We start from the raw sequence: 12,830 nt of genomic DNA, 5'->3' as shown, positions 1-12,830 counted from the left end.
GCACACTTTAGCCTATAGATCTTTGTTTGACAACAGGTCAAACGCAGAACTTATTTTGAAAAAGGAATAAAAAGCAATAACCGCCCAGACTCACAGAAATCCTAAACGGTGTCAGAAGGGAGCTAAATACTTTTGATTGACATTTACAAAGTTGAACCGTGTTTTGTACAGTTTACTTAGGGGAAGCGTTGGCAGTGCATCTAATTAGAGTTCTTTGTCGACTGAGATTTACACCTGAATACTGGGGTTGGCGAGAACCGGCTTACATTTCCTTAGAAAACTCTAGATTTCACTCAATACAAGCTTATTATACATTTTTGAGAATAGCCAAAATCATACAACCACCCTTTACGATTGAATGTTTCATTGTTCAAAATATGGGCCGTAAATTATAAAACAGGTTATGGAGTACATAGTGTATTTTTAGTGGGGGTTTCGGGCTAAATTCTTTAAATGTTTGCAGTTTGGAACCGCAAGTTTAGCGTTTAGAAAAGTTATGTAGTCGATAGATACCTGGCCTACTTAATTGCGATAAACTTTAGTGTACATACCCAGCAATGTCTTTCAGCATTAACTTTTCTATAGTTTGACTAAAATAATACATAGACACACACACGTTCTAGATTGATATAGCCTAACGTATATCAATATACCTTTAGTTTTACTCATACACTAGGCCTACTAGCAGAGAGGGGGGAAAAGCCAATGGATGTTTAGGAAGTAGATCGTCTAACGGGACTAACATATCGTTGAGCAGAAAAGTAGTCCACATCGGGCAAATGACACGTTTTAAATAATTTGCGGGGTGTGTGAGACAAAATATTTTTAACTACTTCATGAAATACAGGAAAATAGGCTATAAAGTTATTTGAAGTAGACCTTTAGGAAGTGTGGCAGGTCCATCTCTCAGGAACCAGTCCATTTCAAATGTTTGTTTATAATCACGCATGCATTTGAAAACGTGCGTGTGAGAAGGTTGCAATGATCCAGTTAATTCTATGCCAGCCTTGATAGAGCAGATGTTTGTTCATTTTGCCAGCCTGCCACCTTTGCCATTCTATATTATCCCCCCTGAACCAATAGTATACATAATCAATATAAGGCCCACCATTTCCAGAAATCATTGTTCCATCAACCTCAGTAGTCTGACTAACATTACTTACCTGTAATGGGTTTCAAAACCGATTTGTATTCAAGTAACAGCTAAACTAAATTTAATGAAAAGCAGAAATAGTGTGAGCTTGCATACTGTGACTCAAGGAGTAGTTCGAAAATGCTGGCAACTGTGATACAGCTTTACAAAAGCGTAAGTGGAAATCTTTTTCAGCAAATTAGAGAAATTACCTACACAGGAAACCTGAAATAAAAGTCCATTTTATTGTTTAGCCATGTCATAACCATGTTTCCAAAATAAGCACAGCAGGCTACAACAACTCGTTTTCATTAAACTACCTTCGATAGCATTTTTTAAAAAAAGAGAAAAAAAAAATCCCCCCCACCCCACCCCCAACCCAAAAAGAAAAAAAAAAAAAAAAAAAAAAAATGCACCCCACCTCCCCCTTTGGAACAACTGTGACACTGAAAACATTTTCTATGCTTGATTAAGCATTTATAAGAATGCATTTCCCCATTTGATTTTATATAAAAGCTACACAATGTTACACTTTATTCCGAATACAATTAAACTGATTAAGTATTAGTGTTCTACACCATTAAGTGATAAAATTTTAGAAACTGATGGAGCATTACCACTATAACTTAACACTACAAGAGACTTAAAGGAATACAAATGACTGCAAAAAAATAATAAAAAAGACAAAAAATAAAGTCTAGGGCTAGATTTAAAGCAAGCTAGGTCAGTACCATACAGAGACTGAGTAATAAAAAAATAGTGTAAAAAAGAAACAGGCAAGGCTAGGGTTTGGAACTCCATCTTTAGATCCACCTCTTCTGCACTCTCCCATTATGCATCCGCTCCAAAAATTCCTTCATAGTACTCCACGTCAACCAAAAAGGACCAGAACAAAAAAGTTATACTTCCACGTGTTCCCATAGGAAACTCAGCTTGTGTTAGTGTGTCAGGCACTTTCCGAGATACTAGCCCCCTCCACTCAAGACCTCCAGCAACTCTACAGGCCAAATCACGATGCAGGTTCATTCAGACGATACAGCTGTGGAGAGAAAGAATCGCAACTGAGAATCGGCTTCCGTCTTAACCCTCAAACACTTCAGTTTCTGTGAAATCTCATTTTGTCCATCAGGAAGTACATTAGGATTCCTCGCTTGATATGCACGTTACGTTTTTGGCATAAAAAAACTGCAACAAGTTAAAACGTTTAAATCAGTTCCTTGAATTTAACAATATTGTGTTCTCAAGTTCAAGGAACGCAGGCCTGTGGACTCGCTCACAGGTGCGTGCGGAATTGCGTGAGACGTTAAACTCACAAAAAGCCCGGTTTGTGCAATACAGCACCGCGTTTTACGGGCTTGACAAATTCCCAACCAGCTAAATATACAAGTCAGCGCTCAATGTGTGCGCCATGTGTTTCTCATTTGTATTTAAAAGCCTACACAAGGAACACTTCAAAGAGCCTCAGAAGGTTATACATTTGGTTCCCAGCTCCATTAAATGTATGGTGGGAATCCCCCCCCCCCCCCCCTTGTTAATGGTCCAATTTCTGGCGCTGCTTAAGCAGAACCTTTATGAATGAACTTCAGAACAATGTGTCAGTAAGTGTGCCAAAACCACTTAAAGGTACTGTGGGTGTGGGCGCACAGATCTGTGGGGGTTGGGTGCGTTGGAGGGAGAAAATGCGCCAGACCAGTTTATAACAGTTCGGTTTTGAACAGACCCCCCTCATTTTCCTGGAATTTCATTGGCTTCAAAATGGCATTCCTTACCTAAAAAGTAGTTATTTACAGATCGGTGTCAAACCAGGCCAGCTGATTGCTGTCGCCTGGGGGCAGCCCGTCGATCAGGTCCTGGGCGTGTCCCAGGTCGGGCAGGCCATCGACCGGGTACTCCGCGCCGGGGTGGTGACCGCCCATGTCGTGGTCCATCATGGGGTCCATGCCCATAGTGTCCTGGCCATAGCCCGAGTGGAAGGAGCGGTAGCTGGGATCTGTGGGGGACAGGAAAAGGACATTAAAGGAGGGATAGTAGCGGCATCCCTGAAAATCTGAGCAATGTTTAACAGAGGATGAATTTCCTCCTCCCAGCAGTTAACAGACTGGTCTGTACACACTGGCAAATGCCAGCTGGCTGCTTGTCTGGAGAACGGAGTTTGAGGACACTGAAGTCAGCCAGGTGAAGATCAGGCTTCCACTCCACTTGTACCACAGGTACAAGGCCTATGGGATTACCTGCCACAGGTATGCATGACCATATTCTCAGAAGGCCAGCCTGTGCGAGTATGAATTGTAAGATGCAGCGACTGTGCTGGGAGTAAAGACCAAGGCTGGCGGAGGTTTACGTACCATCCGGGCGATAACCGAGCGAATCTCCCTGGGCACCGATGTCCAGGCCGAGGTCTCCAGTCTGCATCCCGGACGGAAGGAGAGGAAAGAACAGTGAGGCCACACAAGGGGGAGGGGGGGGAACAATATAAATAAATAAAATTTAACCTCCAAAGAATAGTCTGCCAGAAAAAACATTAGCGATGTTCACTGCAGTTCAAAGTCAGCTACATTTGCGAAAACATCTTGTCCCAATACAGAACATTTCCCAAGAATAATAAACAGGCTACGCGTAACGCGAGCTTTCATTTCTCTGGTACAATGGCGTGCTTAAAGTGCAAGTCCCGGGACGGGGCTGTATCTGGGGCGAGACCACGCACCTCGTTCCAGGTCATGGGCTCCGTCCTGAAGAGGGAGCTGGTGAGCTCGACGGACAGGCGCTTCTTGTAGTCCTGGGGCTTGTCCTCGGACATGCGGAAGAGCACGGCGGCCGCGTACGTGGCTGTGGGAGAGGAGGGCGCACTCGTTAGGCTGGAAACGCACTCCAATAACCTAGCGCTACGTGCATGTGAAGCGGCGTGCTTACTTTCTGTCTGACTGGAACTATTTTTCTGGTACACGCACTAGCATTCTGCATACGCGTTTGCGCATATTAAATCACTCACCCACGCCCTCGTTCCGGGAATGCAGGAGCTCGGTGAGGGGCGCGGTGGCTCCCTCGGCCTCGATGGCCTCGGCCGCCTCCTTGTCCTGGGCCAGCTCGCAGAGCACGCCTGCGGCCACCCTCTGAATGTTCTCGATGGGGGAGTACAGCAGCTGCGGGGGGACACAACGAGATGAGTTATCGGCACAGCTTCGAAGCACAGGAACAGGCCTCACATGCAGCCCTAACAAAGCGCGCGCCCTACCTGAACGAAGAGAGGAATGGTGTTCAGGCCCCTGATGACGATTCGGTTGTGCACGTCCCTGGCCAGGATGTGCAGCGCTCCAGTGCAGCCCTCTACAATCTCCTCCATACGGACGCCCTCCTGCAGGTCAAAAACACCACATTTAGCCTTTCTTCATTTCAGCAGTCACCACAGGCCTGAGAGAGGACTACCACCCACAGCGGTTCATTACATTACATTACAGGCATTTGGCAGACGCTCTTATCCAGAGCGACGCACAACAAAGTGTATAACCATAACCAGGAACAAGTATGACGAAACCCCTAGAGAGGTTCCAAAGATCAAATCAATGCAGTCCACCCAAGCCACTGAGGCTGAATAACGCTGGCACTCACCACAAACTGCTGCTGCGTCCCGCCCATGGAGGTGCGCCTCTGGGTGTCCTGGTGGGCCCGGACCAGCAGCTGCACCAGCCTGGGGATGGCGCCCTGCTCCCGCAGGGGGGCGTGGTTGGCTGGGCACAGCGCCAGGTTACGGATCAGCCCCACAGTGGCCTGAGGAGGAGCGGGAGGGTTAGGGCTTTTTAAAATGGGCACTACGGACCAGGTTCCTCACCTGGACCACACACCGTATGGCTCCACGCAAGGGATCAACTCAAGAAACTGCACATACACTTTAAAAGATCTGCAGACTGCAGGTCAGTGAATTTAAGTGAGCCCTGCCATCCTTGTGTAACTTGGGGATCAAATGACATCAAGCTTAAAAATAGAGGAAGTAGTGCCAAAAACAGTTTAGGATTTCAAAATGTGTTCACATTTTTGCATAACTGAAGAGTTCATGACACTAAATAATACAAGACAGGATGTGAAACTAATGATTAAAAGGAACACCCTACAATATTTCTGCTATGGTCACAGCTACTAGGCGTGGTATTGAGCTGGTCTTGCGCAACTTGACCCCAGGAAGCCGGGCCGGACCCACTTACCTTGATGAGGGGCCAGTGTGAGGGAGGGTGCAGGAGCTTGACCACCACGGGCAGGCCGTAGTGCAGCCGCACGGCGTTCTGGGCCATCTCGGCGTCCTGGTGGCGGCTGGTGAGGTGGCGCAGGGCGCAGACGGCGGGCTCGGTGATGTCCTCGCGGTCGCCGGCGCGGAGCACGGTGCGCACCAGCGCCTCGATGCCGCCCACCTGGCACACCATCATCTTGTTCTTGTAGTTGTTGCAGGTGAGGTTGGACAGGATGCCCGCCGCGCACGTCACCACGTTGATGTCGTCCGAGCCCAGCAGCTGCACCAGCGTGCCCAGCAGCCCCTCCATGCCCTCCTGTTCCGTTAAGAGGGGAGAGGCAGAAAAATTTCATGGCAGGCCTTGCCCACATAAATGGATTGCTGTAAGCTTATGAATGTATCTGGCTTCTTCAACTTTGCTTTCCTCTCCCGGAGATTAAACGTACTCCCATCGGTTTCAAATCAAAACAGGCCTGGAACCCCTTTCCAGGCATGATTCAGGCCAAATCTTTCAAAAGTTACTTTGCATCGCATTTAATGTGTATACTTTTGTAGAACACCAATCAAGTCGAATATTCTCAGGTATCATATTCCAGAAGTACTGGTAAGCCAAGTTAAAGACACAGGCCTGGGTAATGTGCGCTTTTTTTTTACCAACACTGGCTTCATATTGGCGTGTAAGCAGGGAAAAGGCTACTTTTTACCTGCATCACATCTACTTCAGCTAAAGGCGTCTTCTCCATGGAAAGGTAAGGAGACAGAAAGAGAGCTCTTATGTAGGAGGAATTCAGGGCGGAGCACAAGAGGAGCGTGTGCGGGACGTGGGGGCGCTCCTACCTGCTTGGTGGCGGCGTCCGACAGGTTCCTCAGGGTCCACAGGCAGTTCTGGACCAGGCGCTGGCTGGGATCGGTCAGGTGCAGTCCCAAGGCCTGCATGCCGCCTGAAAGAAAGAGGACTCATTTAGCCAGCGCCCCAGACAGCATGCGCACAGCGCTCAATACTGGCTGCTCCTGATTTTTAAACGTGCACAATGATGTAGGCACAAGCTCGCTAGCTCAAGGACACTGGCCAGAGAGTTATACCATAGAGCCATCCCCGTGGGTCAGGAAAGCGTGCCTACAACACAATGCCCTTCACTTCAAAGCTCCAAGGCCCTGTTATAAATTACCATAAAACAACTCGGCCGGTACAAAAATAGTGCAAAGAAAAAGCAACTGCAGAATCTTAGGACACCACAATGTTAGGGCCAAGTTCAGTGCTATGAGATTTCTAAATTAAATCAAATCCACAAAGACATGAATGCTGATTAGGGCTGGGTGGTATACCGCAACGATAATTATCAAATGCAAAAAGGATTATTGCCACCATGCGGCTTATTGCCTCTCCTCTTCCGCCAATTATACCTGATGTAGGAGTAAACACCTGAACCTCAGAGGCTGTGAGAAATGAATCAGGGGGGTAGATAACAGATTGTCACCACCATTATTTATTTGGTGTTGATAAGACAGCCAATCAGCAGCAAGGCCTTGCAGCTTCCATGCGACTGATAAAAACACATCACACTGGAGCTGCAAGGGCTAGCTGCCAACTAGCCGCCTTAACACCAGGGAGATAAGTGCTGATGATGTTTGTCCCGGAAGCGTTTCATGTGACCTCTGAAGTCTCCGGATGTTTACTACCACATCAGGTATAACTAAAGAAAAAAATGAACTGAAGACAGACAATACACCACATGGTGGCGATGATCATTATTGCGTTCGATAGCTAACGTTGCGGTACATCGCTCAGCCCTATGTTTTATGGGGAAGGGAGGGTGAGAACGTACCGGCTTCCACGATAGCAGGCTTGTTGCTGGAGCAGACAGACAGCACTTTGAGCACGCGGCTGGTGGTCCACAGCAGTTTCTCATACGTGTAGGTTCTCATGATGTTGACCAGGGCCTGGGGGCCACCACTCGCCAGGATGATGAGCTGTGTACAGAGCATTCCAGAGGGTCAGGATTACCTGGCCACTCCACACGGCAATACAGCAAACAGTAAAAAGAGATTAAATAATCCTGCAAGTGCAGGTTTACTGAGATTACAATATGCTTCTAATGGACATCCACTAGAAACTATTTCCCATTACCTTCGGATACATCATAAATCTGAAGGTGAAGTTGACGTGGACTGTCCCCACTGCAGTGACTGTTTAGAGAAACTTTTACCTTGCTTTCTTGGTTTCCATAAGCCAGGATCTGAAGGCAATCTGTTGTAATGGCGAGAAACTTGACATTGGTCTTGTTGAGCAGAGCCACCATTTTCTGCAGACCACCGGCCAGGCGCACAGCCATCTTGGCTCCTTCCTGGTGCAGCAGGAGGTTGTGGAGGGTTGTGATGGCGTAGAACAGCACGGAGTCGACAGGAGATCTGAAACAAGACACCGCATTTACCATCCACTTCCAAATTACGGGCGCCTAAACTTCAGGGCGCCTAAACTTCAAAGTTCTCAGCAGCAGGCCAGAAGGGTTACTGGGTTTTTATTTACCCAATCGCAGAACTGAAAACAGTGGTTCAGGTTCAATTAAGGCAGTAATCGGTAAAAATCAAGCAGTTAACCGTTTATGCCAACATCAAACTTAGGATTCTCATGGGGCATGACTGGTACCCACTGAGCTTTACCTTTTAAACTCAAAGATTCACATTTCAACAAGGAACTCACTTCTGGATCTCAAAGGACTACAGCTTCTCTTACAGAGCTCTCGGCAGATTGCGGCCTCTTTCAGGGCCTTACTGCAGGGTGTTGGACATTTCTGCTATGCCTGTCTGGCTCAAAACACCATGGGTCTACACATCCAGTCGCTGGGAAACTCCTCACTCACCCCAGCATTTTGACCAGCGCGGGGATGCCGCCGGACTTGAAGATGGCGAGCAGGCCCTCTCTGTGGTGGGAGAGGTTGTGCAGCGTGCCGGCGGTGCAGCGGGCCGTCTCCACGTCGTTGGTGTTCTGCATGGTGCGCACGATGGCCGACACCATCTGGGGCGAGCGCATGATGGCGTGCCGCGACGCCTCCTTCTTGGAGAGCTGGTGCACCATCACCGCCGCCTTGTTCACCACCACCTGGGGGAAGGAGCAGGGCTCGAATAAGAGCTGCACGGCCAGCAAGCAGGACCAATTTACAGCAATGGGAACCAGTCCAACCTGGTCCTTATTGTTGAGGAGTTTGGCCAGCTCTGGGATGGTGTGTGTGTGTGTGTCTGTACCTGGTCCTCGTCGTTGAGGAGTTTGGTCAGCTCTGAGAAGGTGTGTGTGTGTGTGTGTTTTTACCTGGTCCTCATCGTTGAGGAGCTTGGTCAGCTCGGGAATGGCGCGTGTGTGTGTGTTTTTACCTGGTCCTCATCGTTGAGGAGCTTGGTCAGCTCGGGAATGGCGCGTGTGTGTGTGTGTACCTGGTCCTCGTCGTTGAGGAGCTTGGTCAGCTCTGGGATGGCGCGGGTGTGTGTGTGTGTGTGTGCGTGCGTGCGTGTGCGTGCGTGCGTGCGTACCTGGTCCTCGTCGTTGAGGAGCTTGGTCAGCTCTGGGATGGCGCGGGTGGCCAGCTCGGCGTCGTCCTGGTAGTTGATCAGGTTGACCACGGCGTGCTTGAGCATCTGGGATGGCTCGGCCAGGCGCTGGACGTTGGTGGGGTGCGCCCCATCGAACTGCGTGGACGGGATCTGCAGCCCCTCGTCCAGGGTCTCCGGGAACATGGCTGCCCGCACCCTCTGAGCTCTCGTCATGGCGTACTGCCCATCCATGTCTGCGGAACCCAGGAAAAATGTAACTTTAAAAATCAGCAGATCATCCCAATGGCAATTCTAATACAGAAATACTAACAACCCATGCCTGCCCAATCAAACATCTGCAATACAGCACGTGTCAACCTTCTGAAAATAGTGGCAGATAACACGCAGGGTATATAAACATGTATCTTGGCAAAATGAGCCGCAATTTTAGCAGCATCAAAGAGTCAGACCGAAATGTAAATCAGGGACATTCACTTGGCTGTGTATAACTTTTACAAGTATAAACTTGCTACATGATTGTAATAAGTCTGTAGATTGCCAAGCCCTTACTGAAATGCAAGCAACCAAGAGAATGTTGAAAAAGTTGTTTTCCTTTGGCGTATGCCCAAACCCAGGGGAAGACGTACCTGCCACCTGGTCCTGAGTGAAGGGTTGGGAGAAGCCCTGCTCCCACTCGTACAGGACCTGGTTGTCCATGTCCTCCTCCTCTGGGTTGCCCTTGCCACTCAGGGAGGGGGCGGTGGTGGTGGCCCCAGAGTGGATCCCGGAATCCAGGTAGGACTGCTGCTGCCAGTGGCTCACCGCCGCCTTGCGGTCGGGCTCCATGGCCATGTCGAGCTCCATCAGATCAGCTGCACGGTTCAAACAAAAACACACGGTCACGTTGATCAGGTCAGTCAAGGTCCAACAGGAAACAAAGACAGCAACAAATTAGCCAACAGTAGGACTGTGTAATTAACCATAATGATAATTAACTCATTTCAATTATGTATTTATTTTTCATTATGTTTTCATGATTTATTTTCCCACCCTAATGTGGAGGTGCAACTGAGGTTAAAACACACTATTGGCCAAGCCAACAATTTCCCAACATGAACTCCAACTGCTAAAAAGTGTTAAAAAGGGGTGTGATATAAGCATTATCAGAAGAAAGCAAGACTCCCCATAATGAACTGCATGTAAAGTTCTTTGAGATTAACCATGTGGTCATTGGCTTCTGAAGTCTTACATACTGACAGAACATTAGTAGCAGTTAAAGCTTTGAACATAATAAATACCAAACACCCCAGTGTTTAAATTCAGCATATCTAAAGTACTTCAATATGGGAGGGGAATAAGTCGGTTATTTTACATTTAAAATTGACATCAGTTGCACTGCTGCCCCCTGATGGGGGGTGCAAAATTGGGAAGGACCATTTCAAACAAAAATAAGAAGGAAAACTCACACTGGGTAGCCATCTTCCTTTCAAAACCCTCAGGCTGCACAGCTTCCTACTCTGTGAAGAGAAAAACAGATTGGGACCTTGAGCACAGTGGTTTGGTGAAATCATCCAATCGCACCACAGAGCCAGGCAGCCACATGCATATCTGAGCCGCTTGCCACAAACTCTGGAGCCATGAGCCACCACCCCCCGGCCCCTTAAATTCCCTCCAGGAGCCAGTAAATCTGAAGCCTTTGAAGACCGAAGAACAGGGCAGAATGGCCAAGAGAAATAAGGTCCACCCAGCCAAAAGCTTCAGAACCAGCAAAATGGCTCCAGCAGGCACTTCTGGAGCCCGTAACACCAAATGGCTCGAGCAAGAAGTATCTGCAGGCTCAGAGAACACAACACGCCTCACAGCCCTGAAACATCTGCAATTTCCAAGATTACCAAAGCAGGGAGCAGATCGGTTTCAAAGCAGTGCTAATTACGCAGGGGCTACTTCATCTAAGCAGGAAGGCAATGGGTTACAGAAGGGGGAAAAAAACCCAACAAAAACCTGTAACTATAGCATTACTCTGCCTGACTCACGCTCACACTTAGAGCTTTATTACCAAACTCTACACACATTATATTTTGCCATACAGGCCTTTAACACAAGGCTCAGTTGACACTGTACACCATTTAAAAAAGCTACTACTGAATTATATCAACCTCTGTAATCAAACTAACTAAAGACTTTACCAAAACCAGATATTTGTCTGACAGCATTATACTGAGTTCGGTTTAATACCAGCCAGACTCACTCAATACCCATCTCTTCAGGAAATGCCTCTCTACTCTGATTCCAATTCCCCTCTTCCATATCCCCCCCCCCACATCTACCCCTAGATCCTCCTACCACATCCCTCTCCCCCAAAATAAAAAAAAAACTACCTTCCTAGTGACAAAGAATTACCTAAGCCCAACTACATCACTTAATCACTATTTGAGATGTTCATATTTTCATTTAAAATATTAACTCACAAAAAACAGGCTACAAAAGCCTGTTAGTTTCAGGATAAACTAAAAAGGCAGCTGGCAAAAACACAGGGTAGACATTTCAGGATTTGCTTTGACCGTGTTACAAAGGCGAAAAACACGAGCAGAAGATTAAAATCAGGCGGCCTCTCCCGAACCAGAGGCAGTGGGCATGCAGGGGCGTGTGCGTCACCAGCACAATCACTCAGGGGAAGGAAGTGTGAACGGCTCCGGAGGGGCGGGGGGTGTTCCGCTGCTGCCTGGAGGGCAGGACGGATAAAAGCCGCGACTCACCGAATGCAGCCCCGATTGGCTTGCTGACATTGCACCATTGTGTGTGAATGAGTGCATTACAGCCCTCGTTACAGAACACAATAGACATGCTGAGTGTTGACCATCAGGAGGTAAATCACCCACCCTCTGTCTCAGACATCTATTCAGTCTGAAATGCATCCTCTGCATGGAACTTTTGCATTTTGCCACCTCAAATTGTGGTGGCTACACTTGAACAAGCCTGCCACCATCACAAGCAAAAACGACAAGGTCTGTCAGATGGAGAAGTGAAGTTCCATGCTGTGAAGTACTACACAACTTATGTACCATAAATGGCTAGCATGTACTTCATATTTTGTGCAACTGACTACTATTTAATTTGCAAAAGGATTTTGAGGGCAGGAGCCTGCAGCTGCAGTTCAGTAAACTGGATAATCCCATAATCTCCTTAATCCTGTCCAGACTACCTAGCATCTTACTCAATCCTGCTTTGGTTAACATAAGAATTATTTAGCAATCCCTGTGAGGCTACATAGTGAAAGTCACATTCACAGGTCATGCTAGCCCATGGAATGCTGCATCTCGGGAATGCAAGACATTTCACAATCATGTTTTCCACCGTTTCACTTGTGGTCTGAAAAATAACTATTTTTGCCATTAGGCCAAAAACAACAAATGTTTGTTGTTCATAATTTTACTAAATCTCCAATGCTACTAGCGGCTGTGTAAGTATTACGATCAATAAACAAATGTCAGACATCGAAAGACGGTTGACTAAAAGAAAAAAATGTAATAATTATTTTGTTGTGGTTCAAGTCGGGATCACCCATTGTCATCTTTAAAAAACAAAATCCGGTGTTAACGTGACCACCGATTCAGATTTTGGACAGACTTGGTATTAGAGCTCAAGAGCAGTTGAACTGCTCCATTCTTCCTACGAGTCGCCACTCTTTTCCAGGCACCCCTCAAAAAGCAAGCCTTACCCTAGACTTGACGCTTGCTCTGTCACTATGCATTACTACATGAGCACAAAGGCTCAGCCCCAGCCTTAAAAAGCAAGCGTCTCTGCCAAAGACAGATGGCTGCATGTTAAATTACGGTCATTTGGGAGTTGATTTAGAGCCTTTTTTACCTAGAGCATTATCTTTGCAGCAAATTGGCTGTGCCAAGTCCCTATTAAGGCAATTTAAACCACAGGGGTTTCCAGCACCCTGACAAT

General features: G+C 47.4%; 1 protein-coding gene across 6 annotated transcripts in view; it reads right to left on the bottom strand.

Annotated features, from left to right (window-relative positions):
* Positions 1–1,749: 1,749 nt before the first annotated feature.
* The window catches only part of LOC118233664 (catenin beta-1-like), a 31,370-nt gene continuing 20,289 nt past the window's right edge, over positions 1,750–12,830 (bottom strand). For 5 of the 6 annotated variants that reach the window (XM_035429476.1, XM_035429475.1, XM_035429478.1 and 2 more), the window contains exons 2-17: positions 10,343–10,393; positions 9,524–9,748; positions 8,877–9,130; positions 8,213–8,451; positions 7,559–7,760; positions 7,178–7,322; positions 6,189–6,292; positions 6,056–6,085; positions 5,329–5,667; positions 4,739–4,897; positions 4,365–4,484; positions 4,122–4,272; positions 3,837–3,958; positions 3,478–3,538; positions 2,902–3,122; positions 1,750–2,171 (exon numbers count right to left, since the gene is read on the bottom strand). In XM_035429476.1, coding sequence (XP_035285367.1) covers positions 2,917–3,122; positions 3,478–3,538; positions 3,837–3,958; positions 4,122–4,272; positions 4,365–4,484; positions 4,739–4,897; positions 5,329–5,667; positions 6,056–6,085; positions 6,189–6,292; positions 7,178–7,322; positions 7,559–7,760; positions 8,213–8,451; positions 8,877–9,130; positions 9,524–9,748; positions 10,343–10,355 — 2,370 coding nt within the window. In that variant the 5' untranslated portion in view covers positions 10,356–10,393 and the 3' untranslated portion in view covers positions 1,750–2,171; positions 2,902–2,916. The remainder of the gene's footprint in view (positions 2,172–2,901; positions 3,123–3,477; positions 3,539–3,836; positions 3,959–4,121; positions 4,273–4,364; positions 4,485–4,738; positions 4,898–5,328; positions 5,668–6,055; positions 6,086–6,188; positions 6,293–7,177; positions 7,323–7,558; positions 7,761–8,212; positions 8,452–8,876; positions 9,131–9,523; positions 9,749–10,342; positions 10,394–12,830) is intronic. The other variant, XM_035429480.1, reaches the window with a different exon arrangement.

This window comes from Anguilla anguilla, chromosome 8 (genome assembly GCF_013347855.1).
Source record: "Anguilla anguilla isolate fAngAng1 chromosome 8, fAngAng1.pri, whole genome shotgun sequence".
NCBI classification, from domain to species: domain Eukaryota; kingdom Metazoa; phylum Chordata; class Actinopteri; order Anguilliformes; family Anguillidae; genus Anguilla; species Anguilla anguilla.
The sequence above is the reverse complement of the archived record's forward strand: the minus strand, read 5'-3'. Positions and strand labels throughout refer to the sequence as shown.